The 25,854-nt window shown below is 52.0% G+C and overlaps 9 protein-coding genes across 9 annotated transcripts; 6 read left to right on the top strand and 3 right to left on the bottom strand.

The window, feature by feature from the left end:
* Positions 1-488: 488 nt before the first annotated feature.
* Positions 489-1,628, bottom strand: V2A60_000778 (uncharacterized protein; the record flags this gene model as incomplete). The annotated part of the gene is made up of 1 exon (XM_083252145.1): positions 489-1,628. One exon carries the CDS (start codon positions 1,626-1,628, stop codon positions 489-491), a length of 1,140 nt encoding a protein of 379 aa, XP_083108271.1.
* Positions 1,629-2,410: 782 nt separating this feature from the next.
* On the top strand, positions 2,411-3,028 carry V2A60_000777 (uncharacterized protein; the record flags this gene model as incomplete). The annotated part of the gene is made up of 1 exon (XM_083252144.1): positions 2,411-3,028. The coding sequence occupies one exon, from the start codon at positions 2,411-2,413 to the stop codon at positions 3,026-3,028; it is 618 nt and encodes a 205-aa protein (XP_083108270.1).
* Positions 3,029-3,175: 147 nt separating this feature from the next.
* V2A60_000776 (nucleoside diphosphate kinase) lies at positions 3,176-3,975 on the bottom strand (the record flags this gene model as incomplete). The annotated part of the gene is made up of 7 exons (XM_083252143.1): positions 3,176-3,375; positions 3,427-3,492; positions 3,543-3,587; positions 3,639-3,697; positions 3,750-3,793; positions 3,855-3,885; positions 3,959-3,975. The coding sequence occupies 7 exons, from the start codon at positions 3,973-3,975 to the stop codon at positions 3,176-3,178; spliced, it is 462 nt and encodes a 153-aa protein (XP_083108269.1).
* Positions 3,976-5,914: 1,939 nt separating this feature from the next.
* On the top strand, positions 5,915-8,220 carry V2A60_000775 (uncharacterized protein; the record flags this gene model as incomplete). Its single annotated transcript, XM_083252142.1, has 2 exons — positions 5,915-5,971; positions 6,034-8,220. 2 exons carry the CDS (start codon positions 5,915-5,917, stop codon positions 8,218-8,220), a joined length of 2,244 nt encoding a protein of 747 aa, XP_083108268.1.
* Positions 8,221-9,340: 1,120 nt separating this feature from the next.
* On the top strand, positions 9,341-10,360 carry V2A60_000774 (NAD/NADP octopine/nopaline dehydrogenase family protein; the record flags this gene model as incomplete). Its single annotated transcript, XM_083252141.1, has 1 exon — positions 9,341-10,360. The coding sequence occupies one exon, from the start codon at positions 9,341-9,343 to the stop codon at positions 10,358-10,360; it is 1,020 nt and encodes a 339-aa protein (XP_083108267.1).
* A 2,434-nt stretch (positions 10,361-12,794) lies between these two features.
* Positions 12,795-14,489, top strand: V2A60_000773 (uncharacterized protein; the record flags this gene model as incomplete). The annotated part of the gene is made up of 1 exon (XM_083252140.1): positions 12,795-14,489. One exon carries the CDS (start codon positions 12,795-12,797, stop codon positions 14,487-14,489), a length of 1,695 nt encoding a protein of 564 aa, XP_083108266.1.
* Positions 14,490-14,938: 449 nt separating this feature from the next.
* Positions 14,939-17,875, top strand: V2A60_000772 (glucan 1,3-alpha-glucosidase ROT2; the record flags this gene model as incomplete). Its single annotated transcript, XM_083252139.1, has 1 exon — positions 14,939-17,875. The coding sequence occupies one exon, from the start codon at positions 14,939-14,941 to the stop codon at positions 17,873-17,875; it is 2,937 nt and encodes a 978-aa protein (XP_083108265.1).
* A 1,100-nt stretch (positions 17,876-18,975) lies between these two features.
* On the bottom strand, positions 18,976-21,360 carry V2A60_000771 (uncharacterized protein; the record flags this gene model as incomplete). The annotated part of the gene is made up of 1 exon (XM_083252138.1): positions 18,976-21,360. The coding sequence occupies one exon, from the start codon at positions 21,358-21,360 to the stop codon at positions 18,976-18,978; it is 2,385 nt and encodes a 794-aa protein (XP_083108264.1).
* Positions 21,361-23,289: 1,929 nt separating this feature from the next.
* On the top strand, positions 23,290-25,803 carry V2A60_000770 (Mechanosensitive ion channel-domain-containing protein; the record flags this gene model as incomplete). The annotated part of the gene is made up of 1 exon (XM_083252137.1): positions 23,290-25,803. One exon carries the CDS (start codon positions 23,290-23,292, stop codon positions 25,801-25,803), a length of 2,514 nt encoding a protein of 837 aa, XP_083108263.1.
* Between the last annotated feature and the right edge of the window lie 51 nt (positions 25,804-25,854).

The following is a 25,854-nucleotide window of genomic DNA, read 5'->3' as shown; positions in this document are numbered from 1 at the left end:
TGATGCTTCAGTTGAGTCCCAGTGTTTCCGACGGGCGTGGCGCGAAATTAAATAGACGGTATAGCATACGTAACAGTTAATTGCCTACCATGACGGAAAAATTATGCCGCCTAATAAAAGGCAATGGTGCCATGCAAAGAGGCCAGTACCTCCACTGACGACGAGGCTGTAGGCAGAGGCCATCACGTACCATGGCAGCCGTAATCCAGCCGAAGCACCCCCACCTTTGCAGACGTACATGAAATACTACTTATGCGATGTGCACGTATAATAACCATGTGCCTCCTGAGGCATTTGTGAAGGTGAAGCATTCTACTAACGGGCGGTCGAGGGCTCTGTTCAGCAGTATCAATTAACATGAAATTGCGATTTCTCTTGTAACATATACATCAGAAAGCTAGCTGCATCTTCGGTGGCAGATTCTCAAAATGGACTGGAAGCGATTTAAATTCATTACCCCGTGCTGCCCCACAACCACATGGCCAGGCTCAGAAACAAACGACCCAAGGGTCACAAACCGCCTGAACATGGTAATTATTGTAGTCAGGAAACGTTCCTTTCATGGCCTCGAGAATCGGGTCAAAGAAGCCAGCGTTGAATCGGGCAGTCTCACAGGAGGAGCATGGATTCGCCAGGAAGGTATCGTACTTGGTAGTGTACGACAAGTGGCCGAGCACTTTTTCTGCGGCAACGTCTTTTGCAGTGAGCGAAAGTGACTCAGGCATGACTACCCAACTAGGCATTTGAGTGGTTCCGTTGGTTGAGACATTGTTCCCTGGGATAGCTGGGTTCTGATTGAACCAGAGGCTGTTCATGCCAACGTCTCGCAGAGCCTTGATAAGCTGCAGAGTCATGTGTGTGTCCGAGTCGATCTGAATGCCAGAGCACTCAAAAGTCATTGTATAACCATCACCTCGGAATGGACCGCCCACACAGTTGCCAGTGATCTGATCCCAGACATAATTGTTGATGAATGCGTCCCAGTTGTTGGGCCAGTTGATGAAGCGAGGGCTCACAGTAGCATCAACGCTGAGAACCTTGCTAGCAGAGGATTGGGTGGGGGCAGGCTGCTGTGTGAAGTCCGATGTGCTTGGAGCTGTAGTGGAGGGGCTAGTCGTAGTAGGATTCATATCAGAGGGACGATCAGGTGGAGAGTTGTTATTATTGCAAACAAAGGCAGACCAGCAAATTGCATCATGGTTGACGGTTTTGTTGATGGCGGCGCTGGTAGGTCTACCATGATAAGACCAGCAGTTTAATGTCTCGCCGTCTTTGTGTACCGCATTACCAGCCTTGAATCCTTCGGGAGTCTGCTCTTCGATATAAACACTCCAAACATCGCCGTTGGGCATTGTTTCTGTGACTCCCGTTGGGTTCCAGGGATAAACGCCGTTGCCAAAGGGAACCTCGACAGCCATCTCAGGTGCCACTGGGTATTTGCTGACTGAATCTGGCCATGTAAGAGACTTGTACCAGTTCATCTGGCGAGAGGTCGACCATGACGACTGATCTTTGTTATCACCGATGCCACAGTCACACAGGACCAAAGTCTCGTTGTCGGCCTTTTGAGCTTGGCTTAGGGACGCGAGGCCACTGAGAATGGCAACTGCTGTGGTAAGCTTGAACATGATGAATCTGCAAACGGCACATTAGTGAGTGGTTTTGACGATTGGGAGGCAAAGTTACCGTAGATACGAGAGTCAAAGTTGCGTTTTGATGTTTGCTTGATGGAAGCAGCAGTGGGAATTCGAAAAGAGCGGTTGGAGCTGGGAATAGAAAAGTTTGATGATGATAAAATGAAAGGATCGGCATGACGGATAAAGAAGACAATTAGATGGCCCCGGCATAATGTTGAGACGGGCAGCTGGCAAACAACGGCCTGCCAGCTGGTAACGTCCGCCAGGCTTACTGGGTTGCCAGTCGCCAAACATCGTTGGCCACTTAGAATGCAGAACACTTCGATCGCTTGTCTCAACAAAACGTTCCGTTTGTAGAATCTTTCAGGGCCAGATATCGCATTACTAACGTGTCGATACGCTTTCCGTCAATCGACAATCGTTGGAGTCAAGCGCTTTGTTTCTGAAAGCGTGGGTACCGGGAAGGCGGACCGTGTTAACGTGCACGAACCCAGTCTGTCAGTGCCTGATTCTTACTGCTACGTTTCCAACAATGTAGATTTCCACCAGAAGGATTGAAGCCGGCATTGTAATCTGTATTCAACCATTTTTCTTTTGAGAAAACTCTTTTGATGAATGTATTGTTGTTATTACTGCCTTTCAGTAATGTCGGGGTGGAACTCCAGGGTACGCTGTATTGCCGAGCATGCCGGCGCTACTCCAGCTTGAGCCGAATTATTCTCCTACATCATTCCGACAACAATCAGGGGGTGCAATGTCGATGCACAACCACGATGTTTCGCCCCCAGTTTCTCTCGCAACGACACAGCATGATGCGGCGGCTGGCATTCGGCCGGCTCGCTAGGCCAGTGCAGAGACGCTGCCAATCCACTCGGACACCCAGCACTTCCAAGATCGACCGCATCACCTCGAAACTCCCCCGCCGGTTGCAAAAATATACGCACGGCCTGCGCAATGCACCCGTTTCCCATATTTTATCATTTCTGATACTGCATGAGCTGACGGCGATTGTGCCTTTGGTCGCACTCTTTACTCTGTTTCATTATACGACGTACGTGCCTTTGACGTACATGACAGAGCATTTTGGGGGCTACGTCGACGCTGGCGTGTCGCGCTTTGAAAAATATTTTCGTCGTAAGGGCTGGTTCGGATTCGATAACGGTGCTACCGGGAAGGAAGGAAGGGCCGCATCGGAAAGCTCAGAACGGCTCCCGGACGCCGCAGACAAGTGGCGGACGGGTGACCCCAAGTACAAGATCTTAGTGGAGGTATCTTTGGCCTATGCCACTACCAAAGCACTTCTTCCTTTGAGAATTATCGGTAGTGTGTGGGCTACACCCTGGTTTGCCGGTGTTCTCCTCAGCATACGCAAGGTTGCATTAGGAAAGTAGTGTGGTGACAGCTTGTATTTATTTTCAATACGGCTGCTGTATTTCTATTTCATTTTTAAATTTTGTCCGTCATGTGCAGCTTGGCAACGATATAAAACTATTATATGTCCTCTATCACATTACTGGACGCCTGATAGATGGACAAGCTTAAGCCTTCTCGTAGATCCAGTCGAACTGAGCAGACTTCCAGCTAACGAGGTCGTCCTTCTTGAACCAGAGAGCAATCTCCTTCTGGGCGTTCTCGACGGAGTCGGAACCGTGGCAGACGTTGCGACCAACATCGATGGCGAAGTCACCACGGATGGTGCCAGGAGAGGAGGCGAGGGGGTTGGTGGCACCGAGGATGGCTGGCAAATGTTAGTCGGTGCTAAGGTGGCAGCTGATACGATGTTACTTACCACGGCCAGTCTTGACGGCGTCACGGCCCTCCCAGACCATGGCGCAGATGGGGCCAGAGGACATGTCTGTATCACATTAGTAGATGTTTGGAGTGGTGGGGGTCTTTCGTCCGTACACTGGATCAGGCCAGGGAAGAAAGCCTTGTCCTTCAGGTCGGCATCTGCAGCCACGTTAGTATTACAATCTAGCCTTTTGATGAATAATTACGTACAGTGAGTCTCAAGATGCTCCTTGCCGGGGGTCACCAGCTTGATGGCAACAAGCTTGAAGCTGTACAAGCGGTCAGAGTTTTCGTATCGGCATCGCGGGGTAAGGCACCTACCCGCGGTTCTCGAAGCGGGAAACGATGGGGCCAACAAGGCCACGCTGTTTCAGATATTAGAGAAATTCCGATAGTTGACAGCAGATTTGAAATGAAACCACATACCTGGACGCCATCAGGCTTGATAGCGATGAAGCTATTGCGCTGTTAAAACAAAGAAAGACCGCCGGCGGGATGGAGGGGTAAATGAAGGTGGGGTGAATGCTCACGTCTGCTCGGTAGACATTTTGGCGGAGGGATCAGATGATACCTTGGGAACAGAGGATCGAATAGACGGAGTTTGGGATTCCGGAATGATAGATACAGATTCAGACTCTGTGGTTTGGATCGGAAAGAGGAGAAAGCAAAAACCGAGTAAGAGAAAAGGCAGCAGGAAAATTGGTGGGGGCAGGGTTACGGTGAGAGGTTGCCATAGTGGGCGGCTCAAGCCGTGGACCTGTTTGGTCCTGTTGCTGCTACCAGTCGTGGTGGTGCTAGGAGCGGGGTCCTCGTCGCGTACCTCTGCCATTGTACGTACAGTGTTAGAGTTCCCCCTCCCCCTCCACGCGTTGGCAGGCAAAAGGCTGCGATGCGTATGGATTGCTATCAAGCTGCAGGGTTACAACAGGCCGTAGGCACTCGGAGAAGAATCAATTGAAAAGACGGGTGGACAGAGTGTACAGGAATGGTGTCAAAATGATGCCCGCGGGGCACTGTGACACTGTGTTGTCGTGCCCGGCATCGAGCGCTTCAAACTGACAGCTCTTCTACGCAGTGCGGTTGTGGCAACGCTCTCGCACGGTGCTCCCCAAGGGAGAGCAGCTGTGGGTGAGGAGTTGGAGGAGGTTGGGCTCGAGTAGTTTATCCGGTGTTAGCGTTGCAACGGGGACTACGCTATTCTGGTGAGTTGAGTCTAACGGGGGCGCAACGGCAATTAAATTACGCCTACAATATCAGGCACCCATAGCCTTGCGCATGGACGTTTTGGCAGCGCCACATAATAATATAATGGCCAGCTGAAAGGCATCGAGGCACCATCACGACTCATTGACATATCATGGGCGAATGAGTACACTTTCAGATGTGTATATTCTCCGAAATTTATGCCAATATGAACTGATAGAGTCAGGTCCCGCAGCTAGCCCGCGATGATCTTGCACGATATTATTTTGCGATAGTATTCCTGCCTCACGATGGCCCCCGCGATGGCGCCGCTTGGCCAGGGCGTCCAGCTCCAGAAACCCTCGATGGGGTGAATACGAGGCGGCGGGCCGAGGCCTCTTATGTCCAATGAGGCAACAGGGAGTCCGGGAACTTTCCCCGAAGGAGCCCCTACTGCAAAGGTTGCAATATCAACTCCCGTCCCCGCTTCACCGGGAGATCACAAGTGGACATGTGTACCAACCCTGCGGTACCTGAACTATTGGACCGACTATCGACAGGGTACGAGCGTCTGCAAAAAACAAAACTGCCAGGCACACAAGCACAGAAGAAATTCTCGAGGACATATCGGGTTAATTGGAGAGAAAAAAAAGCGGTCGCAATGCGAGGGGGGACGCACGCACACTACTAAGATAGGAGAATTGGAGAATAACAGGAAGAAAGTGAGACATCATGGAAGATGAAAAAGGAAAACACCAGCCGAAAAAGCAACCAAAAGAAGGAAAAAAGCGTGGCAAAAACGGTCAACCCTAAGTACCAAAAATAGTCCCCGACTGTGACCGTGCCCACCAGCGCGGCCCCAGGTACCGGTGTGATGAGCCAAGAACCACACTTTGCCGAGTGCCAGGTTACCATGCCCAATGCAAGGCTGCTGGCTGCCGCGCACGGACTGATTGCCAGGAACAAACAATCAGCCATGTTTCATGGTAATGTCTTGACTGCAGCATGTAATTTACGACAGTTGTGGCGTTTGATAAGTGATGGGTGAGTGCAGTCTGGCCCTCGGCAACCCGAAAGGGGTGCTTTCTCACGCCGACACAGGCTGGCGATCTACCGCATATTAAAAGGGAAGTAAATCCCCTTCCTAAGTAGAGACCTTGTTTCATCAGCAGTGCAGCCGTCGAACTCGTTGTCTTTGTTTTCCTTTTGCAACCTTTGTTGCACCCATCACTCGTTACTTCACTCCCTTGGTTTGCTATTCGTCCGTTCAGTCACTCGTTTAAACGACTCGCACAATTTGAATTATGAAGCTTACTGCTGCTCGCGCCGCTGTTGGCGCCGCCGTCCTTGGACGTGCTGCTGTAAGTCTGATACACTAGTCCGATCTATCGACCCCTGCGTTCATGCGCTAACATCACATCAGGCTACCGGGCTGATCAGCCTTCCGATCAATCTCTGCCTCGGAATCCTCGGTGATGTCGAATGCAACCAAAAGGCCGACTCTAACGGCCTCGTCTCCGTTCCTACCGATCTCTGCCTCGGAGTTCTGGGTTCGGCCAAGTGCAACCAGCACGCTGGTGGAAAGGGCAGTGGCGGCCTTGTCAGCATTCCCATCAACCTTTGCGCCGGTGTCCTTGGTGAGGCTGAGTGCAACCAGAAGTCTACCTCGGGTGGCCTTGTTTCCGTCCCCGTCAACGCTTGTGTCGCTGCCCTCGGTAAGGCCAAGTGCAACCAAGAGACCACCGGTGGTGATAAGGGAACCCTGATTAACATTCCCGTTAACCTGTGTGCTGCTGTACTCGGCGAGGCTGAGTGCAAGCAGAAGTCTACCTCTGGCGGTCTGGTCTCTGTTCCTGTCAACGCTTGTGTTGCTGCTCTTGGCGAGGCCAAGTGCAACCAGCAAACCACCGGTGGCAACGGCGGCCTCGTCAACATCCCTGTCAACCTCTGCGGCGCCGTTCTTGGTGACGTTGCGTGCAAGCAGCAGTCTAGCTCTGGTGGTCTTATCTCCGTCCCTGTTAACGCCTGTATCGCTGCTCTTGGCGAGGCTAAGTGCAAACAGGAGAACACTGGCGGCAATGGTGGTCTTATCAACATTCCCGTCAACCTGTGCGGCGCCGTCCTTGGTGAGGCCGAGTGCAAGCAGAAGAACAGCTCTGGTGGTCTCATCTCCGTCCCTGTTAATGCCTGTATCGCTGCCCTTGGCGAGGCTAAGTGCAAACAGGAGAACACTGGCGGCGACGGTGGTCTTGTCAACATTCCCGTCAACCTGTGCGGCGCCGTCCTTGGTGAGGCCGAGTGCAAGCAGAAGACCAGCTCTGGTGGTCTCATCTCCGTCCCTGTCAACGCCTGTATCGCTGCCCTCGGTAAGGCCAAGTGTGACCAGCAATCCACCGGTGGTAACGGCGGCGGCCTCGTCTCTGTGCCTGTGAATGCTTGCATCGCTATTCTTGGCGAAGTTGAGTGCAAGCAGAAGCCTAGCTCTGGCGGTCTGATCAACGTTCCTATTGATGTCTGCATCGCCATTCTCGGCAAGGCCAAGTGCAATGGCGCTCCTATTGCTACCACCACCGGTTCTTCCTCCACTCCTGCTGGCTCGACCTCTACGCCTGCCGGTTCTTCCACTCCCGCTGGTTCTACCTCTACTCCTGCTGGTTCTTCCACTCCCGCTGGTTCTACCTCTACCCCTGCTGGTTCTTCCACTCCTGCTGGCTCGACCTCTACTCCTGCCGGTTCTTCCACCCCTGCTGGCTCTACCAGCACCGGCACCGGCTCGACCTCGACTGGCCCTGCTGGCTCGTCTTCGACTGGTCCCGCTGGTTCTACCAGCACCGGCACTGGCTCGACCTCGACTGGCCCTGCCGGCTCGACCTCGACTGGTAGCGGCTCTTCCACCGGCCCTGCCGGCTCCGCTACCACTGGTCCCGCTACCACTGGTCCTGCTGGCTCTGCCACTACTGGCACCGACTCCGTCACCCTGACCACCTCAACTGTGTACAGCACCTCCATCATCACCGTTACCCACTGTGCTCCTACGGTGACCAACTGCCCTGCCTCTTCCACCGTCACCACCCACACTGTTGTCCCAGTTACGACCGTTGTCTGCCCCATTGGCAGTGCTTCCACTGGTGTTCCTACTGGCCCGGCCACAGCCACCCCCGTTGCGCCTGGTACCGCTTCTACCTTCACTACCATCTACCCTGGTGGCAAGCCTACCGGCTCCAACCCCGGTGGTAACCCCAACCCGGGCAACCCTGGTACCAACCCCTCGGGTCCTGCACCATCCGGTCCTTCCCAGCCCGGTAACCCTGGCGGCAACCCCTCGGGCCCTGCTCCCTCGGGCCCCAGCAAGCCCGGACACCCTGGTGCCAACCCCTCGGGTCCTGCTCCCTCCGGTGTCGTCCCATCGGGCCCCTCCAAGCCTGGCCACCCTGGTCCCAACCCCACGGGTGTTGTCCCCGGCACACCCTCCAAGCCTGGCCAGCCTGGTGCCAACCCTTCGGGTTCTGTCCCTGTTGGTCCCAGCAAGCCTACCACCCCTGTGACCGCTGGTGCTGGTCGCTTTGAGCTTTCTGTCGCTGCCTTCGTTGGCATGGCCCTTCTTCTGTAAATGGTCTACGCGTCTCTGCAGACAGCCATCTGAATGTACATCTATAGTATTTTTACATTTTGTCAAGACCATTTATATCCATAATAGAAGATTTTTGATTTCCTAATTTTCTTTCATTGCCTTTCCTAAGGCCACTCGTATCGTGTTTACCAATTCTGAATTGGACTGTTATCGGTGTGTCTATTCAGTCATCAATCACAGCGGCTCCCCGAGTTGCCGGGAGACTTCAACCACACCCAGATTGGCTAGTACCATATTTTGCCTGAATCCATATGACTAAGTAACAGAATGCCTTTAACCCGGCATGAGACTTGCAGCCGGCTCATTCATGGCCGAAAAATAAAACCCTTCAGTTGAAATTCGTCATAGTCCGAACATTATGCCTTGAGAATTAATTCATGCCAGAAGTCCCTAGCATATTCTTCTCTCCTTGGGCCTTGGCGATTCACTCTGTAGGATTGCATGCCAGCACCTCTACCTTGGCATCAAGTCTCCCAGCATACATCCGTGTCCATCGGCGTAAAGTTTCTCAATGGCTGTTCGAGCTGTGGTCTCATCTGGAACGTCTGCTGCATGCCTTTGCTGCATGATCGTGTCTACCTGACATCCATAGGTGGTAACCTATGCGAACCGTCACCATTTGCCACAAGCATGACGGCGCATTGCACTTCCGTAAATGAACTGCAATGCAGCGACGTGTAACACTTGTTAGTAATCTGAGTACGATTCATTTGGAAGCCGGCATTGGCAACGTTATAGGTCATGTCTTTTGCAGCTCTTCACTTCTGTTGGCCTCGCACCACTGAGAGAGATTGGTATTCTCGTACAACATAGCTGAATAGTGTAGCCGAGAGCAATATATGAGTAATGCAAAAGCACAAGTGGAAGTCAGATTGAAATTTGAAAAAAGTATATTAGGCCCTGTACACGCCTCGTTCTTCACTTTTTCCTATCACTACTCGCAAGCCTCGTTGCAATCCTGAAACGACCCTTTTTCTTTCCATTCAAGAAGCATAGTTATACCATAATGCCTACCATTGGTATCATCGGTGCCGGCCATGTGGGTTGTGCACTCGGCTTTGATCTTTCTTCGCGAGGGAACGATATAGTTCTGAGAACCATGGCTGGCCATCCTGGGAACGGTCCAGCGATTGAGAATAATAATGGATTTTTGGAAGCCACCGGGCTGTTCAAGGGCCGCGTATCTGTGAGAGTCAACCAAGGACTCTCGCAGCTCACAGAATCCATCATTTTCGTCGCCATTCCATCCACAGGCGTGCACGAGGTTCTCGACGAGCTTGCCGGGCATGAACTCAGCAACAAGATGTTGATCTTCATTACGGGAAACTCTGCCGCCATCAAGGCTCATATGGCAACGAATGCAAAAGTCATTCTGGAAACCGCCACGTCGCCGTTTAGCTCTCGGGTCACTGCTGATGGACATGTCAACTTCAGGGGCGTCAAGAAATTCCTCAAGCTCAGTATTCTTGCGTCCAAAATGGGGCAAGAAGACTTGGCACAGGTTGCCTCACTTTTTCCAATGCCTGTCGAGTGGTGCCCGAGTGTCTTGGAGACCTTCTTGTCCGGTCTCAGTGGCGTTGTTCATGTACCGACAACCCTGATGAACCTGGGGTGGATGGAGACCACCAATGGCGACTTTTACTTTTACCGCCAAGGAATGAGTCCTAGTGTTTGCAACATTATTGAAGCGTTGGACAAGGAGAGGTTAGCTGTCGCCGCAGCCTATAAGGTGCCCACAAAGTCGGTGGTGGAGATTTTCAACGCAAACTATGGGACAAATGAGACCACCCTTCGAGGCTTTGCCGATAAGACGGTTGTCCATAATTCGACCAAAGGAGCACAGAAGCGATTCATAGACCAAGACGTACCATACTGGCTCGTTCTCTGCTCCGAGCTGGGCCTACGCGCCGGGGTTCCAACCACCACCATCGACGCCATGATTCTCTTCGCATCCATTCTTAGAGGCACAGACTACAGAAATACAGGAACCACATTGAAGTTCCTTGGGCTCGATAATGCGACAGTTGAGGAAGTGATCAAAGCTTTCCAGGGTGACAATGCGGATGAAATTCACATGCAGGCCAAGCAGGCCAAGCTTCATGGCTCAGCTGTATTTTGATAGCGGAGTTTTGCCAAGCCGTGTTTCGGATGGGTGAGCAAGTTGTTCAACTATTGAATGTTTTGTTCATATCAGGATTACGAGATGGAGAAAGCTTTGCCGCGGCCATGTTGCAGCACTGTTGAGAAAGGTATATGTTGCCGTCTAGGAGACGCTTGTCGAGTTGTGACGCCACCACGTGATTCAAGTGGAAGACGCTGCGGAACAGGAATGATTGGAGACACAATTATTGCTTTGAAATTGGAGAAGCGGAGGCTGCATCGAAAATGCTATGCGGTTGTAGTAAGCTTATATTCGTGGAAGCACCCGAAGCACCACCACATGTGTGGCTCGCCCAGCTACAAGGTTTATAACAGCACATTCTATGGAGTACATTGACTGAACATGTCGTAATATGAATTGAATCGCTTGGACCGAAACCTGCAAGTAGTGTAATCATGTACTATCTCATGAGAGATTGAATTGCGAAATGATGCTACGCATTAGTCGATGCTTTCAGGGCCCGAAGGGAAGGGGCACTATCGCACCCTTAGCTACGACTTCTGTAAATCCCCTGTGTAGTGTCTGGTGAATTTTAAATATCTTGTTATATTCTGACCCACACAACTTTTCCCAGAGATTTGCGCTTCAAGGATGCTGCCGTGAAGCATCGTACTCTACCATCGTTGCAGAGATATGCGACGCGCATATTTGTCTTGCCAGCTGACCCGATGCGCGACGGAGCATAAGGTTGTCACATTTCGAGACTAGGATTCGGCCGCCCGGCCAGCAGCTGGAGCGGAGGAGGCTGTTTGGACCACCTTTTACATGCAGATCTCTCGTCTGGATCGCGAGCGAGGTTTCCTCGTGTAACTGATCATCGCGTCTAGGCTTCAATACTTAACATGAGGGTCTACTGAGTACAACTTCCGTTGCTTGGCACCGACACGCCAAGTACGAGGGCCAGACATCCTTGTAACTGCACTCCCATCCTTGCTTGGAACGTCGAAGACGGTCGCGATGCAATTTTCGCCGAAAATGGTCGGAAGTCAAGTTGCCAAACGCGGTAACAGCTGCCACGCCTAGTCGCCCGGTCTCGGGCAGATATACATCAGAACACTCGTGATGACGTTCTGCAGCGCCGGTTTATCGCCTCCACCACGCAGTTGGGCGAGCTCGTGAATAGGGACTGTGTCAGGGATCACAGTGTAGAACTGACGAATACAGCTGTCAATTTTACTGTATTCTGTGACATATTATCAGCTGACCAAAACTTGGAATATGGCTCATTGCAATAAGCAATGTTGTAGCAAGTTCAGGGTACCTACCAGAAGTACGTTGCAACGCGCAGAGAGTTCCATACAGGTCTCGAGTGGGAGGATGATGGCACGATCTTTTCGGGCTAGCGATTTCACCGCGTATGGTGTACCCGTCGAGAAGATGACTGAGGTGGCTAGGTGCTTACCCGTGCGGGACGCCGAATATTGCAAGCCCGAGTGGCTGAGCATATGTGTCGGCTGGCAGCGTAACTTTTACAGCTGCACCAACAGTTTTGTGATTGAATATGTTTGCGCAATCCCCCCTTTTCATGATCGTGACTCGTGCACTAGGCGAATTCAGTCGATGCCGCACGTCGTGGCGCATATCGAATCGGCAACAAGCTGGCTGTGCTTATGCGTACGAGGTTCCCCGAGCAATCTCCCAGTAATTTGACCAGATTATCGTAGAATCGCAGATTTCCTAAATTTAAGCTTGTCCAAGATGCATAATGTGCGCATCGCAACCATGTCTCGGGTGATGGTGGTCAGCCGATGCCAGGGGACCAAGGCGGGCGCGCCGCCTTCATTATTTGTCGTCACATTTTCTAGACATTTCCGTTGTGACACTCATGGCACACAATTCGTGCACTACATAGATCCTTGGGATAATGCGTCCGTGTCGTACGGTGACGTGGCGAAAAAGACGAAGCCTGTTTGCTAGAATGACGCCGATTCATATTGTTGCTTGGAGAAAGCTTGGCTGCAGCACGCTGATATTGAACTTATCGGAGAAAGCTGTAGCCAAGTTTTGCACAGAATATTGACCCGTTCCTCGAACGGCCACAGGTGTCTTCATTGCTACGACTGGCTCCATCTCCACCCATCAAATTTGATCCGAAATGTATGTAGGCGGGCTTCCGAGACGTTATGGCTACCCTGGTCTTCCGTACTCATCACCTATGGGACCAATTACTAGGAAACCGGCGACCGGCCTAATATACCCGCGCAAGTTACTTCTGAGTAATCTGCAATTACAAATGTCATATTCGTGGCACATTGGGCTCCGAAACCGGCTGGCTTCGGGCTTTTCATGGTAATTGCGAGCGCGGACACTTCAATTTCCGAGTGCATCGAAAGTCTGACACAAAATTGAGCATTGAATGTCTTTTGAGATCCAGCAGAATCAAAATTCTGTCATGGATATTGCGGGAAATGCTAGACCGTCCGCTGCGATTCGTCTCGTAGAGGTTGCCGCGTCTGGTGTTTCCTCTGCGGTGGTTTACATTTGGAAATGGTCTATCCCGTACAGAAACAGGAACCTAGCCCAAGATGATGCTTATGCGGCTATATGGAAGACAAATCTCGACGAGTTATGCATACTCGAGGCCTTGCACAGTGCATTCCCGGACATTGCGCTAGATCAACTGCCCATCGAGGAGGAGCACGTACGACAGTTGATACGGCGGCGACTGGCCCCGATCAATGACTGTGAAGGGATGACGAGCGACAAAAAACCGCATCAGAAGTCACTGTGGAAACGAGAGCCCGAGGAAGCGTGGCCACGGACCCCAAGAAACCTTCGCTATATTCTAGCCGCTGCGAACGCTAAGAATATGGAACGAAAGCTGCAGTTACTGAGCGAAGAGGATTACCATCCCTCACAGGGTTTGGGAGCAGTGATGCGACACAAGTCCGCCATCGGTAAGACATTTCGAATTTGGAGGTGCGGATTCGCTTCTGGCGTGAGTCGCGCGGAGCGAGTCGGCGTCAACATCTTCTTCGTATTTCTCATATTTTGCTCCGTGTATCCCAATGTTGCGGCTGGGTTTCTTGATGAACGATCTTACAACCAGCGCTCGATTGGCAGCAGAATCATGACGCTTTGCCAGCTCTACTTTCTCTGGAAATTCCCCTACCACACTACATGGCTGCTCTTTAACTGGGGCCTCGAGAGACTGTTGGGTGGCTTGGTGGGAAGCACTTTGTATGCATTTGTTGCCATCTTCCCAGCTATAAAAGCTGCCCATGAAGAAACGTGGTTCCGCACAATGGTCCTTGTCATGACCATTGCTTGGCAAATGGGCATTCAGTTCTCCCCTACGATCCGCAACTACATTGTGCGACTCTTGACACGCTATCAGATGAGGCAATTGCGGCGAAAGAGCAAGAGCAGTGAGGCTTACTGGGCTGCTGTTGACAAAGCCGTCCATCGGGAGCTTGTCTCGCTCGAGGCGCATATTGAGCACCAATCGCAGTCGACTATCACTCCACCGCCGTGGCAAGACGTACCCATGAAAGTGCGGGTGGAGAGATATATCCGGTTCACACAATGCTTCAAACTGGGACGCGGGGCCGACCAACTCATCGGCCTCCTGAAAGATGACATGGAGAGCATTGTGAATGTCTACCAGGACTACAGCTCATCTGCAAAGAGCCCCGCGGATAAGGAAGAGCCAGAAAGAAAAGCCAAGGACCATATAGAACCACGACTTCCCAAACTGATGCTGGTCATCTTTGACATTCTTGTGTTTGGTTATGTATGTTTCTCGTTTTGGTCACAACCCTTTACCTTCAACACAGTCGTCGCGTACTCGACCGTTGTGGTATTCAAGCAAAGTATTGTCCTCTGCAAGTGTTACCAGACAGTGGCCAACGCGAGCAGACTCTTTACCAACATGGTCGCGTTCAACATCTGGGGCATGTTCTTAGTCTCGTTGCCAGTGACTATTGACAAGGACGTGCTTCAGGACAACGGCAACTGGGTGGCCCTGACCTTGGCTATGGCAGTAGCAACGAACTTCTTGATCGAGCCTATTGCACCTCTGTTTCTTGCTCTTACAGATAAGATGGTAGCTGGCACGCTGTGGCTTGAGGGTAAAATAAAGTCATAGCTTTTTCCATTGCCAGATCACTGGGACCGGGCGTGTTGGATACCGCAGCAGACAGGATAGCAATCAAAATCGAAATTCGAATTCATACTTTTGCGGGGTTTTTCCATTTTCTTGATTTTTTTTTTTTGGAAAATCCGATTGTAGATGAAAGAAAGCAGGTTTAATTTGAGAAGTTGTCGCGCTGGTTGGGTGACGCCGACCGACAGCAACCTGGATTTACGCTAGTCCCATTTAGGAGCTCTTGGCTCTCTCCTGGAGGGGACAGCTTGTCGCATCGCGAGGGGTCCAATGTTCCAGCCTGTAACCATCAACATCCTGTCACCATCTATCCAATTCAGGCTGGCAGGACTGCATATTTGCAATTCGGCTGCAGATGCTTCATTTTTGATTTAATCTGTTTCTTCTATCATCTTTCGTCGCCCACCTCCCTCTGACGCGAGCTCGTCACAATGGGGCTGCGTTCGACGTGGACGACAGTGCTCATCGCATTGGGCATTTTCATGTGCCTTGTGATGCCTGGAGGCAAGCCGATTCGCCGTTTAGACAACCGCGTGTATACTAACGTCATTAAAGTGTCTGTCAAGGAACACGATTTCAAGAAATGCGACCAATCAGGCTTCTGCAAGCGTAACCGAGCCTACGCCGACAAAGCCACCACCGAAAGCTCGCGATGGCAATCGCCCTACGCTATTCAACCGGCCTCCGTATCATTCAAAAGTGGCCAGCTTCACGCTGTGATACAAAAGACGATCAACTCCAAGGGCGACACTGTCAACCTGCCTATTACTGTCTCATTCCTAAAGTCTGGCAATGCTCGCGTAACGGTCGACGAGGAACGACGACAAAAGCAAGACATTGAATTGCGTCACGACAGCAAAATCAGAAAGGAGAGGTACAACGAAGCTGACAAGTGGGTTCTTGTCGGTGGCCTGAGCCTGGATGTAGATGCCAAGGTGTCTCACCAAGATGACACCCAGACGAATATTCAGTACGGCAAGGAGGGTAACCTGGAAGCTGCCATCAAGTACTCACCTCTGGAAATCGATTTTCGACGCGACGGAGCATCTCACATCCGCTTCAATAATCGCGGCTTTCTCAACATGGAGCACTGGCGTCCCAAGATCGAAAAGGAAGAGGGCCAGGAAGACACCAATGGCGAGGACGAATCGACCTGGTGGGATGAGACCTTTGGAGGTAACACTGACTCCAAGCCCCGTGGCCCCGAGAGTGTTGCTCTTGATATTTCGTTCCTCGGATACGAGCACGTATTCGGCATTCCGGAGCACACTGGCTCCCTTTCACTGAAGCAGACACGTGGCGGAAGCGGCAATCACAACGAGCCCTACCGAATGTACAATTCCGACGTATTCGAGTATATCCTGGACAGCCCAATGACGCTGTACGGGTCTATCCCCTTTATGCAGGCCCACAAGAAGGATTCCACAGTAGGCGTCTTTTGGTTGAATGCTGCCGAGACCTGGGTAGACATTGTCAAGTCCAAGGCTGCCAGTAACCCTCTGACGCTCGGGAAGACTGGCAAGACCAACACCGAGACGCACTGGATATCCGAGAGTGGTTTGCTCGACGTCTTTGTGTTCCTTGGCCCGACTCCCCAGGATCTTACCCGAACTTATGGCGAACTGACAGGCTATTCTGCTATGCCGCAAGAGTTTGCCATTGGTTACCACCAGTGCCGGTGGAACTACATTTCTGATGATGATGTCAAGGACGTTGACCGTAAGATGGACAAGTTTAAGATTCCGTACGACGTTATCTGGCTCGATATTGAGTATCTGGATGACAGAAAGTACTTTACATGGGATCCCCATTCGTTTACTGACCCTACGGGCATGGGCAAACAGCTAGACGACCACTCTAGACAGCTTGTTGTCATCATCGATCCGCACATCAAGAAGCTGGACGGCTACCCCATCTATGATGAGCTCAGCTCGCAGGACCTGGCTGTCCATGACAAGGAGGGCAAGGTATATGAGGGATGGTGCTGGCCCGGATCGTCCAACTGGATAGACTGCTTCAACCCCAAGGCTATTGACTGGTGGAAGACGCTGTACAAGTATGACAAATTCCAGGGCACGGCAGAGAACACTTTCATCTGGAACGACATGAATGAGCCGTCCGTGTTCAACGGGCCGGAAACCACCATGCCCAAGGACAATATCCACTTTGGCCAGTGGGAGCATCGTGATATCCACAACATCAATGGTCTTACTTTCCACAATGCGACGTTTGAGGCTCTCAAAACGCGCAAGAAGGGCGAGTTGCGTAGACCATTTGTGCTCACCCGCTCCTTCTATTCTGGCTCCCAGCGTCTCGGAGCTATGTGGACTGGTGACAACCAAGCTACATGGGAGCACCTTGCTGCGTCGATCCCCATGGTCCTGAACCAGGGCATATCTGGCTTTCCCTTTGCTGGCGCCGATGTGGGTGGCTTTTTTGGCAATCCTTCGAAAGATCTGATGGCCCGCTGGTACCAGGCTGGTGCCTTTTACCCGTTCTACCGTGGGCATGCTCACATTGACTCGCGTCGCCGCGAACCATATCTTCTGGGAGAGCCCTACACGGGTATTCTCACACAGGCCCTGAGACTGCGATATGCCCTTCTTCCCTCTTGGTACACGGCCTTTTTCCAGGCCAACCGTGACGGAAGCCCCATTGTTCGTCCGATGTACTGGACACATCCTTCAGAAGAGGACGGCTTTGCTGTTGACGACCAACTATTTGTCGGCTCTACGGGTATTCTCGTAAAGCCTATTGTGGAAGAAAACAAGTTTTCAACTGACATTTGGATTCCCGACGACGAGGTCTATTATGACTACACCACCTACGATCTGGTCAACACACAAAAGGGCAAGCGAGTCACGATTGCCGCAGCCATAGATCAGATCCCTATGCTAATGCGCGGTGGCCATGTGTTTGCACGCCGCGATATCCCTCGACGATCCGCCGTGGCGATGAAATACGACGACTACACCCTTGTCGTTTCAGTCTCCAAAGACGGCGCCGCCGAGGGCGAACTGTATGCCGACGACGGCGACACGTTTGAACACGAGAAGGGCCAGTACATCTACCGCAAATTTAGCCTGAGCAAGGACGGAATGAGTTCGGTAGACGCTGAGGGCCGAAGCACCAAGTCTGTCAAGGCGGGCTCGTGGCTGAAGTCGCAGAGCCGGGTGCACGTTGACAAGATCATTATTGTGGGTGCAACGGACGCGTGGAACAGGAAGGAAGTTGAGATTGAATCCGAAGGCAAGACTTGGACGGTGCAGGTGAATTATCGTCCGGCAACCAAGGGCCAGGCTGCGTATGCCGTGGTGGGCCGCGTTGGGGCCAAGGTTGGTAGCGACTGGAGCATTAAGCTGGCATAGATGGGGTTACAAAGTTGGCAATAGACTGGACGCGCACGTGAAGGTAGCAGCGGGTGTAAAGTAGACGCAATCTAGAGCAATACAATGTAAAAAGGTGTGCTTCACATGAAGCCGAGACTACACGAGCGAAGTACTCCTTTCGAGTCCCAGCGCAGTTGTACAGGAGACGGCGTAACGAGGCAGAGGAGCAAAGCTGAGTGACGGAAGAAAGAAAAGGGAGTGGGGAAGCGAACTACAACGGCAGAACCAACTATCCTGCTTGAGTGTGTGTACAGACAAATTGGGATGCTCTAGCTACTTCTTATCGCTGGTGCCGACTGGATGAATTGACCAAACCAAGGAACTTCAGCCGCGCGTCACTGGATTGCTTCTCCTCCGATCGACGATGATCGATTCGTCACTTGATGAAGTGGACATGACCCATTTTATTTACGAGATGCTTAAAAAATAAAATAAAAAAAGCTACTTGGGAATGTCCTAGGTCAAAAGAGTAAAAGGAAGGGAGACGAGGAGAAAAAAGGAAAAAAAAAAGGCCCCAAACTGTGGATGGCTGAACACTGAACAGCCACCGAGCAACTGTTAACACTACAGTACCATTGATAAAGCCCCGTGGTATACTTGAGTAGTTATGATTCACATTCTATTCATGGCTTCTTCTAAACAAACTTGCCATTTTTGATTTTTGATCTGATCTATAATCCTCGTAACTCCCGTAATTTTGATATTCCCCCCCCCCCTCAAGGATCTCATCTACATTCACTTGCAATAACTTGGCTGCTCTTCTCCTTGGCACTTCATTAGTGGTTGCTGACCGCGGCTCTGAAAGACTCGGATAGAGCTGCGGGCCTGGGCGGGTCAAGGTCCGCAAGTACGGAGCACAGTGGAGGAATTCTCCAGATGATTGTGCCCGCTGTTCCACCGCCACATGTTACCACAGGTCTGGTAGATGACGACGACGATTTTGAGCAAGTAGGAGCCTGGGGGAGAAGAAGAAGAAGAAGAAGGAGGAGGGGGAGGAGAAGGAGGTACGAGAAAGTGGGTGTGTGGCACATGTAGTAATGGTGAGTGCTGGGTGTCTTGAGCATGTTTCTCTACGGCCATTATTGCCTCTTCCTCCGTCTCTCCTTGTCCCGGGCAATCGCTTTGAAGAAGCTGCTATGCTGTCCGTTTGGCCGGGCGCCGGGCGCCGCTCTCCTGGGTCGTCGCGCCGGTCGGCCATCGGATCCACGATAAAACATGTTTCCCCCCGTCAGCAGCCCGGCGCTGTCTCCTTCTTCCTCGGCCTTGCAGCGGCTCGTGTCAATCTCGGCCTGGACTTCCCGCAGCAGCTCCCGCACGGCCTGAGCCGAGCGGAACGCCAAGTCGGGGAGGCTGCGCAGGCCCTCGAGATGCGTAATCACCCTGAACGCGTATCCCTGGTTGACGAGAAAGGCCTGCCGCTTCGACGCGTAGGCCATCTCGGCCGTGCCCTTGGACACGAGCGAGTAGAAGAAGGCGTTGAAGCCCTCCTCGTTCCTCCGCGTCGCCCGGAGGACCCTGCCGAGTCGCTGCGCCTCCTGGCGCCGGGACCCGTACTGGGCGGATATCTGGATCAAGCACGTCGCCTCGGGCAGGTCGAGGGACGTATCGCCGATTTTGGAGAGGAAGAGCGTGCCGCACTCTGACGCGTTCTTGAAGTAGTTCAGAATCTCCTGACGCTCGGCGTTGCTCGTTCCACCATGGAGAAATGGCTTCATGAGCTTCTTGGCATATGCCTCCAGGGCGTATACATTATCTGAGAAGACGATGATCTTATCACCTCGGCTCTCATGGTACTTGATCAGATACTGGCAAGTCTGAAACTTGATGGGGTTCATGGCACATAATATGGATCGAGTGCGCGGGGCGCCTTTCAGATACTGCTCGTAGAACTCCGGCGGCATCGCGCACCAGACCTCGGCGCATTGAACCTTGGCGATGAAGCCCTGCTGCGACAGCTCCATCCAGTTCGCCTCGTACAGTTTTGGCCCGATGAGAAAGTTCAAGTCTTCAATCTTGCCGTCCTCGCGCAAGAGCGTCGCGGTGAGGCCAAGTTTAGAATGGGCCTTGATTGAGCCGATAACTCGCCGAAACATTTGCGCCGGCACTACGTGAACCTCATCAAGAAGCATAAGGCCCCATTCTTGATTTTGCAGGAAACGCATCATTTCAGCTGATTGAATGGCCCGGTTTCGTGTGTTCGTCACCATTGAATACGTTGTGATGACGATGCCGGTGGTACTAGTGACGACTGATTTGGTCTCTGATGAAAAGACGACAACGTCTTCCGGCTTAATGTTTGACCACTTGATGAATTCCTCCCTCCACTGAACAGCAGACATATTGCTGGTAGCGAGGACAATAACGCCCTTCCGGATGGTGCAGGCGGCGGTGACACCGACCAGGGTCTTTCCCGCTCCGCAGGGCAACACGATGATGCCACTCCTTGCTCTTCCATTTCCAAACATTTTACAAAGACTTTTTTCTTGGTATGATCTAATTTGAGTGCCGGGCCGAAGTTCAATTTCTAGATTTGGGTTGGCGTGGTCGTTTCTAAAGTCATACTCCTCAAGCACGGGGTAGTGGAGCGCAAAGCAGCGCTGAGCAACCGCGCCGACCATTTCGTCCCTGATTTGAAAGGAATGCATGATAGGAGTTTCCTCATCGTCATCATCTTCAACCTTCAGAGCGGCGACGGTCATTTCAGCAATAGGAATACCAGTGGTGGCGGTTGCCATGGGTGTCCGGTGGACGCGTTGTTGGAGTCCCTCAACCTCCCGCAAGCCATTCGCAGCCCAGGTTCCAGCGATGGTGACGCTCGCAGCCGGAGGCGCGCAGGTCGATGTGATGGAGCCGTCGTTTTGTACGCGACAAGGACCGATCTGGGGGTCCTTTACGAGCATGCGGAGCAGCGCAACGTCTTTGGTTTCCAGAAAATACTTGGCATCCTTGAGGACCATGCGCACCATGCCGTAGCTTTGGCCGCAGTGGCGGATATACTCAACGACGTTTGGGGGGAGGTCATATTTAGAGAATCGATCCAAAGCAGCGATGATGTCTGCGGATGTCAAGCCGACCGAGACGGCGGCATACAGACTATGAGTTGTGAGCTTATATTCGTGGATCAAGGATGGCCTCGAGACCGGTTCGGCAATGGCGACCAAGAGGTCCTGTGCCTGCGCCGCGAGGGGATGAAAGCTCTCGAGAGTCAGCCGCCCTACTCCATCTACACGTAGTGGTCGGTTTTGATGCATGGATCTAGGTTTCAGAGCAGAAAAGTCATGGCTGTGCGAGGGAAGAAAGAATTTGGTTGCCGAGTCATGGATGCCTGGCCCGAGCATAAAGGGGAATGCTGACACGTCGAGCTTTTGGATGTTTTCTTGTATTGCCATGCTTTGATTATCTATATCGGAATCCCAGTCCATGTTTGAAAGGCCACTAGCGCGTGCATGTCGCTCTGGAGGCATGATTGCCCGAGTGGTTAATTGAACAAGACAAGGATACTCCAGGTGACTGGCGGATGACGATGGGTTGCTCAATAAATAGTGGGCGGCTCGCCGGTGTTTTACCGGTCCGCAGCTCTGGCACAACCAGGGGATTAATAAGAATGGGTACTCAGTACTTACCAAAGAGGCAAAAGCGGAAATTCACAGAGAAAGCTACTGGTGCAAGAAAAACAAAAGAAAGAAACTCCAAGTACGGAGTACGGATTAGACCAATTAGTACGATTTTAACCAGAGCCGAATCCAAAGCAACATGGGCGGATCGCATTCTCTGGTTCGAACTGGGCTGCAGGCAAGCCGGTACGGAGTACCAGCACTGATATTGCGGGAGATATTTATAGTCTGGCAGTTGTCAATGCTCATTTCAAGTACGGATTATCTTCTTGTACTGGTAAGCACTGGCACTGGCTCCCCACTTGCCTTGACGGCTGCAGATGAAACATGTACTTAGACTGAACATACATGATACCGTTAGGCTAACCAACGTGCTGAAACAGACCACCTAGCCGCGTACTGGTACACCTGAAGTTGTGTCGTATGAGACTGCGGTAACCTATAAGTAGCGCACTCTATCCCAACGTCGATGCTGGACCTGACAACTCATTCACGGGTCAAACATACGGAACGGGATCGACTACCTGTGGCAGTGTTTTTGTGTGATGGATGGCATCTTGCTATATACCTTCAAGGTTGTTACAGGGAATCATTCAACTAAATTGCCATCACCAGTACCTGCCAACCTACCTAGTCAGTCACCTAAGTAGTCCACCATGTCCTCGGCATGTGAATATTTTGGCTTTGGAGAGAGACAGAGCAAGAGGCATAGAGGGAGAAAAAACTGGATCGCCTAATCGGGGCACTCCACCAAAAACCCGCCCGCCAGTGACAAACTAAGCACCACCGCCGCCGCCGCCTCCGCCGCCAAACGATAGCAACGCACAAGCACCACCAGTCATACTGATTGCATTGCAACCCTGCTCTCCCTGAACCACAATTTTCCTTTGTCCTGACGCTCCGGTTCGCCGCCAAGGCAAATCTAGACGAATCCATCTGGCCCTTGAACAGGTTTTTTTCAATCCTGTATGGCGGATCCCATCGTCACCTAAATACTGGGTAACCCAAGCTGCCAAGTACTGATAGTTAGTGCTTGCGTGTGTGCACCAGGAATAGCACAAACCACCCAACTACTGTACACTACGCTCGGTATTCCCTAACTGGACATTCCGGGCTTGTTGGCTGCCCTAGATTCATCTTTTTAATTTTCATTTTCAATTTTCGGTTGTTTTTTATTTTTATTTTATTTTTATTTCTTTATTTTTCTTCCGTCTCTTTCTCCGTTTGTAAAGCCGTCAATCGCCGCCTACCTCGATGGAAACTTGGCCATCCTGGATTCTTCTTCCCTTCCCACCTCTCCTCTTCTTCATTCTCCTACTATCAATTGATTCTTCTTTTTTCAAATATTCTCTATCCTTCCCTTGTTCTTCCCTTCACTTCGTATCATTCGCATGAATATTTGCCCTTTCCGACCTCCGATCCACTCCAACTTTGTTCAGCCACCAAACGGGGTGTGCCCATCGCATTTCGTCACCAAGCTCCACCACGTTTTTGAGCAACGCTGGGCCTCGCAAAGGAACAAGCGGCCGCCGACCTGTTGAAAGAGGACGCAGCGGTCTGCGTCCATTTCTCTCTACTCTCTTCTTTCCTATATACTTAATCATCATATCCAATTCGGTTCTCTTCGACGTTGCACCATCCCGTACGTTGACGTCGGCGTCGCTCAACACCCGCGAATGACTTCTCTCCAGTACCTGTGTCAGTGCTCGGTTGCGCATTAGAGGTCTTTTTTTTTAATTGGCATTCATATTGTACACGGAAATACCGCAACACGCAAACATGGCTGGCCCTGCTCCTGTACGTCCTCCTACGGACCGATACAATTCGGTCGAGGACTATCACAACCACTACTCCGTCGAGGCTCCCGATGACGCCCACGGCCAAGGCGAACACCACAATGAAAAACGAGCCATGTCGCCTGGTCGCCATCCCGACATGACCCAACTCAACGACGATCTCGCGCTTCTCCGCGCCGAGCAACTCATCTCTGACCAACAGCACGAGCTCGACCTGCAACGCTCTCGTTCCCGCAATCGCGCCCATAACCCCGCTCCCGAAGATGCCTTTAATCAGATTGACTCGCCCCACGGCCCGGAGAGAAAGAGAAACGAAGATGCCGCTCTCTTCAAGCTGTGGAACTTTTTGAAAAAATTCCCTCGCTTCATCCGCTACATTGCCTACATGCTGCCCGTGGCCCTTCTGCTGCTGTTGCCCGTGCTTCTCGGCGCCTTTGCTGTAGACAAGAGACGCCATGCTGTTGGCGGCAATGGAGGTGTCGATTTGATGTGGTTTGGCATTTGGCTCGAGATTGTCTGGTGCTCTCTTTGGGTGTCACGCATGTTTACCAACTTGCTGCCTCCCATCATGCAGGCCCTCTGCAAGATGGGAGGTTCGACCAACCCCAAAAAGTGGAAGGATGTAGGCTCCCAGCTCGAGCTACATGCCGCCATGTTCCTCTGGTTCCTCGCCATCCTCGTCTCCTTCAAGCCCACCACGGCCGACAAGACCGTCGAACCCATCGGCGGAAAAGACAAGGCCGACTCGCAAAACTGGATCAACATTGTCTACAAAGTCATCATTGCGCTCTTTGTCCTCTTCACCCTCAACTTCATCGAGAAGATCATCATTCAATGGATTGCCACGTCGTTTCATCAGCGCACCTACGCCACTCGCATCGAAAACAACAAAGGCGACATCCGACAGCTTGTGCAGCTCTTCGAGCATGCCAAAGCCAAGATCGAAGACACTGACACCTTTCTCAAAGACGAGAACTCACGCATCAGTGGCACACAAACCCCCATGCGCATCTTTCACGCAAATGCCCGCAATGTCCTGGGAAAGGTCGGATACGTTGCCGGCAAGGTTGGCAACGACTTGATTGGTCGCAAGGTCAACGACAATCAGCCACGCAAAGTCGTCACCGAGCTGCTGCGGAGCACTACCTCTGCCCACACGCTGGCTCGCCTCATCTATCGCAGTCTCGTCCGCCCCGACCGCGATACGGTCCATATGGAGGACATTCGAGAAGTCTTCACCACCGACGAGGAAGCCGACGCCGCCTTCATGGTCTTTGACAAGGATCTCAATGGCGATATTTCTGTCCAGGAGTTTGAGACGGTCTGTAACGAAATTCATCTCGAAAAAAAGGCTATCGCGGCCTCGCTCAAGGATCTTGACTCTGTTATCCAGAAGCTCGACAAGGTATTTCTGTTCATCATTGTCATTGTGTCCATCATCGTCTTTATTTCCATCCTCTCGGGTTCTGCAGCTGCCGGCCTAGCTTCTGCTAGTACCTCTGTTCTGGGTCTTGCATGGGTGCTTCAGGCTACAGCACAAGAGTTCCTCCAGTCCATCATCTTCGTCTTCGTCAAGCACCCATTCGATGTTGGTGACCGTGTCACCATCTATGGCTCTACCGGAGATAAGATGACTGGTGATGACTACTATGTCACAGAAATTTCACTCTTGTATACCGAGTTCAAGAAGATGCAGGGCCACATTGTGCAGGCCCCCAACTCTGTGCTGAATAACCTCTTCATTCTCAACCAGAGACGGTCCAACGGTCTCGCCGACCCCGTTCCTCTCGTGATGCGGTTCGGTACACCGGTCGAAAAGATTGATGAGCTCAAAGATCGCATGCGCAGCTTTTGCCTCGAGAACAAGCGTGACTACCAGGCTACCATCATTTCTGAAATGGTATCGATCGATCAGCTGCGCTCGTGCACCATGAACATCATCTTCTTCCACAAGACCAATTTCCAGAATGAACTGCTGCGTCTCAACCGTCACAACAGGTTTGTGACGGAGCTTATGGCCCAGATGCTCGAGGTTGGCATCCAAGCCCCCATGCGCATCGAGCCCGGTGGCAGCCGCGACACCCCCATGTACTGGTCCAACATGCCTGCTCCTCCCGCCTATGGCAAGGATGTGGATGGCGAGCACCCAGGCGGTGATGATCACTCTAAGCCTATATCTGCGCCTCTGCGCAAAGCATCCGTCCATAGAACACACAACGCCCCTCGTGAAATGACCATTATGGAGGAGGAGGCTGCCCTCACAAGCTTTGGTGACGTTTTTGAGAACCGCCGCGACCAGGCGCTTGCGCGCAGGATGGCGTCTATTCGAGAAAAAGAGAGAGCAGAGAGAGCTTCAGAGGGAGCCGAGTCGGAGCCTCGCGGCTCGACGACGTCGGCCGCGGTTCACAGGTCGTCAACAGAGTCGCACCGAACACGCCTGTTTTCGCGTCCTCGGCGCGACACAACAACTAGTCGCCATGAAAATGAAATGGTATAGTTGGTACGAATATCATGATACATAGAATATAGAGGGCCATTAATTAGACGG

Source organism: Cordyceps javanica, chromosome 1 (assembly GCF_051103115.1).
Source record: "Cordyceps javanica chromosome 1, complete sequence".
NCBI classification, from domain to species: domain Eukaryota; kingdom Fungi; phylum Ascomycota; class Sordariomycetes; order Hypocreales; family Cordycipitaceae; genus Cordyceps; species Cordyceps javanica.
Note: the sequence above shows the minus strand (reverse complement) of the source record. Positions and strands in the feature narration are given on the sequence as shown.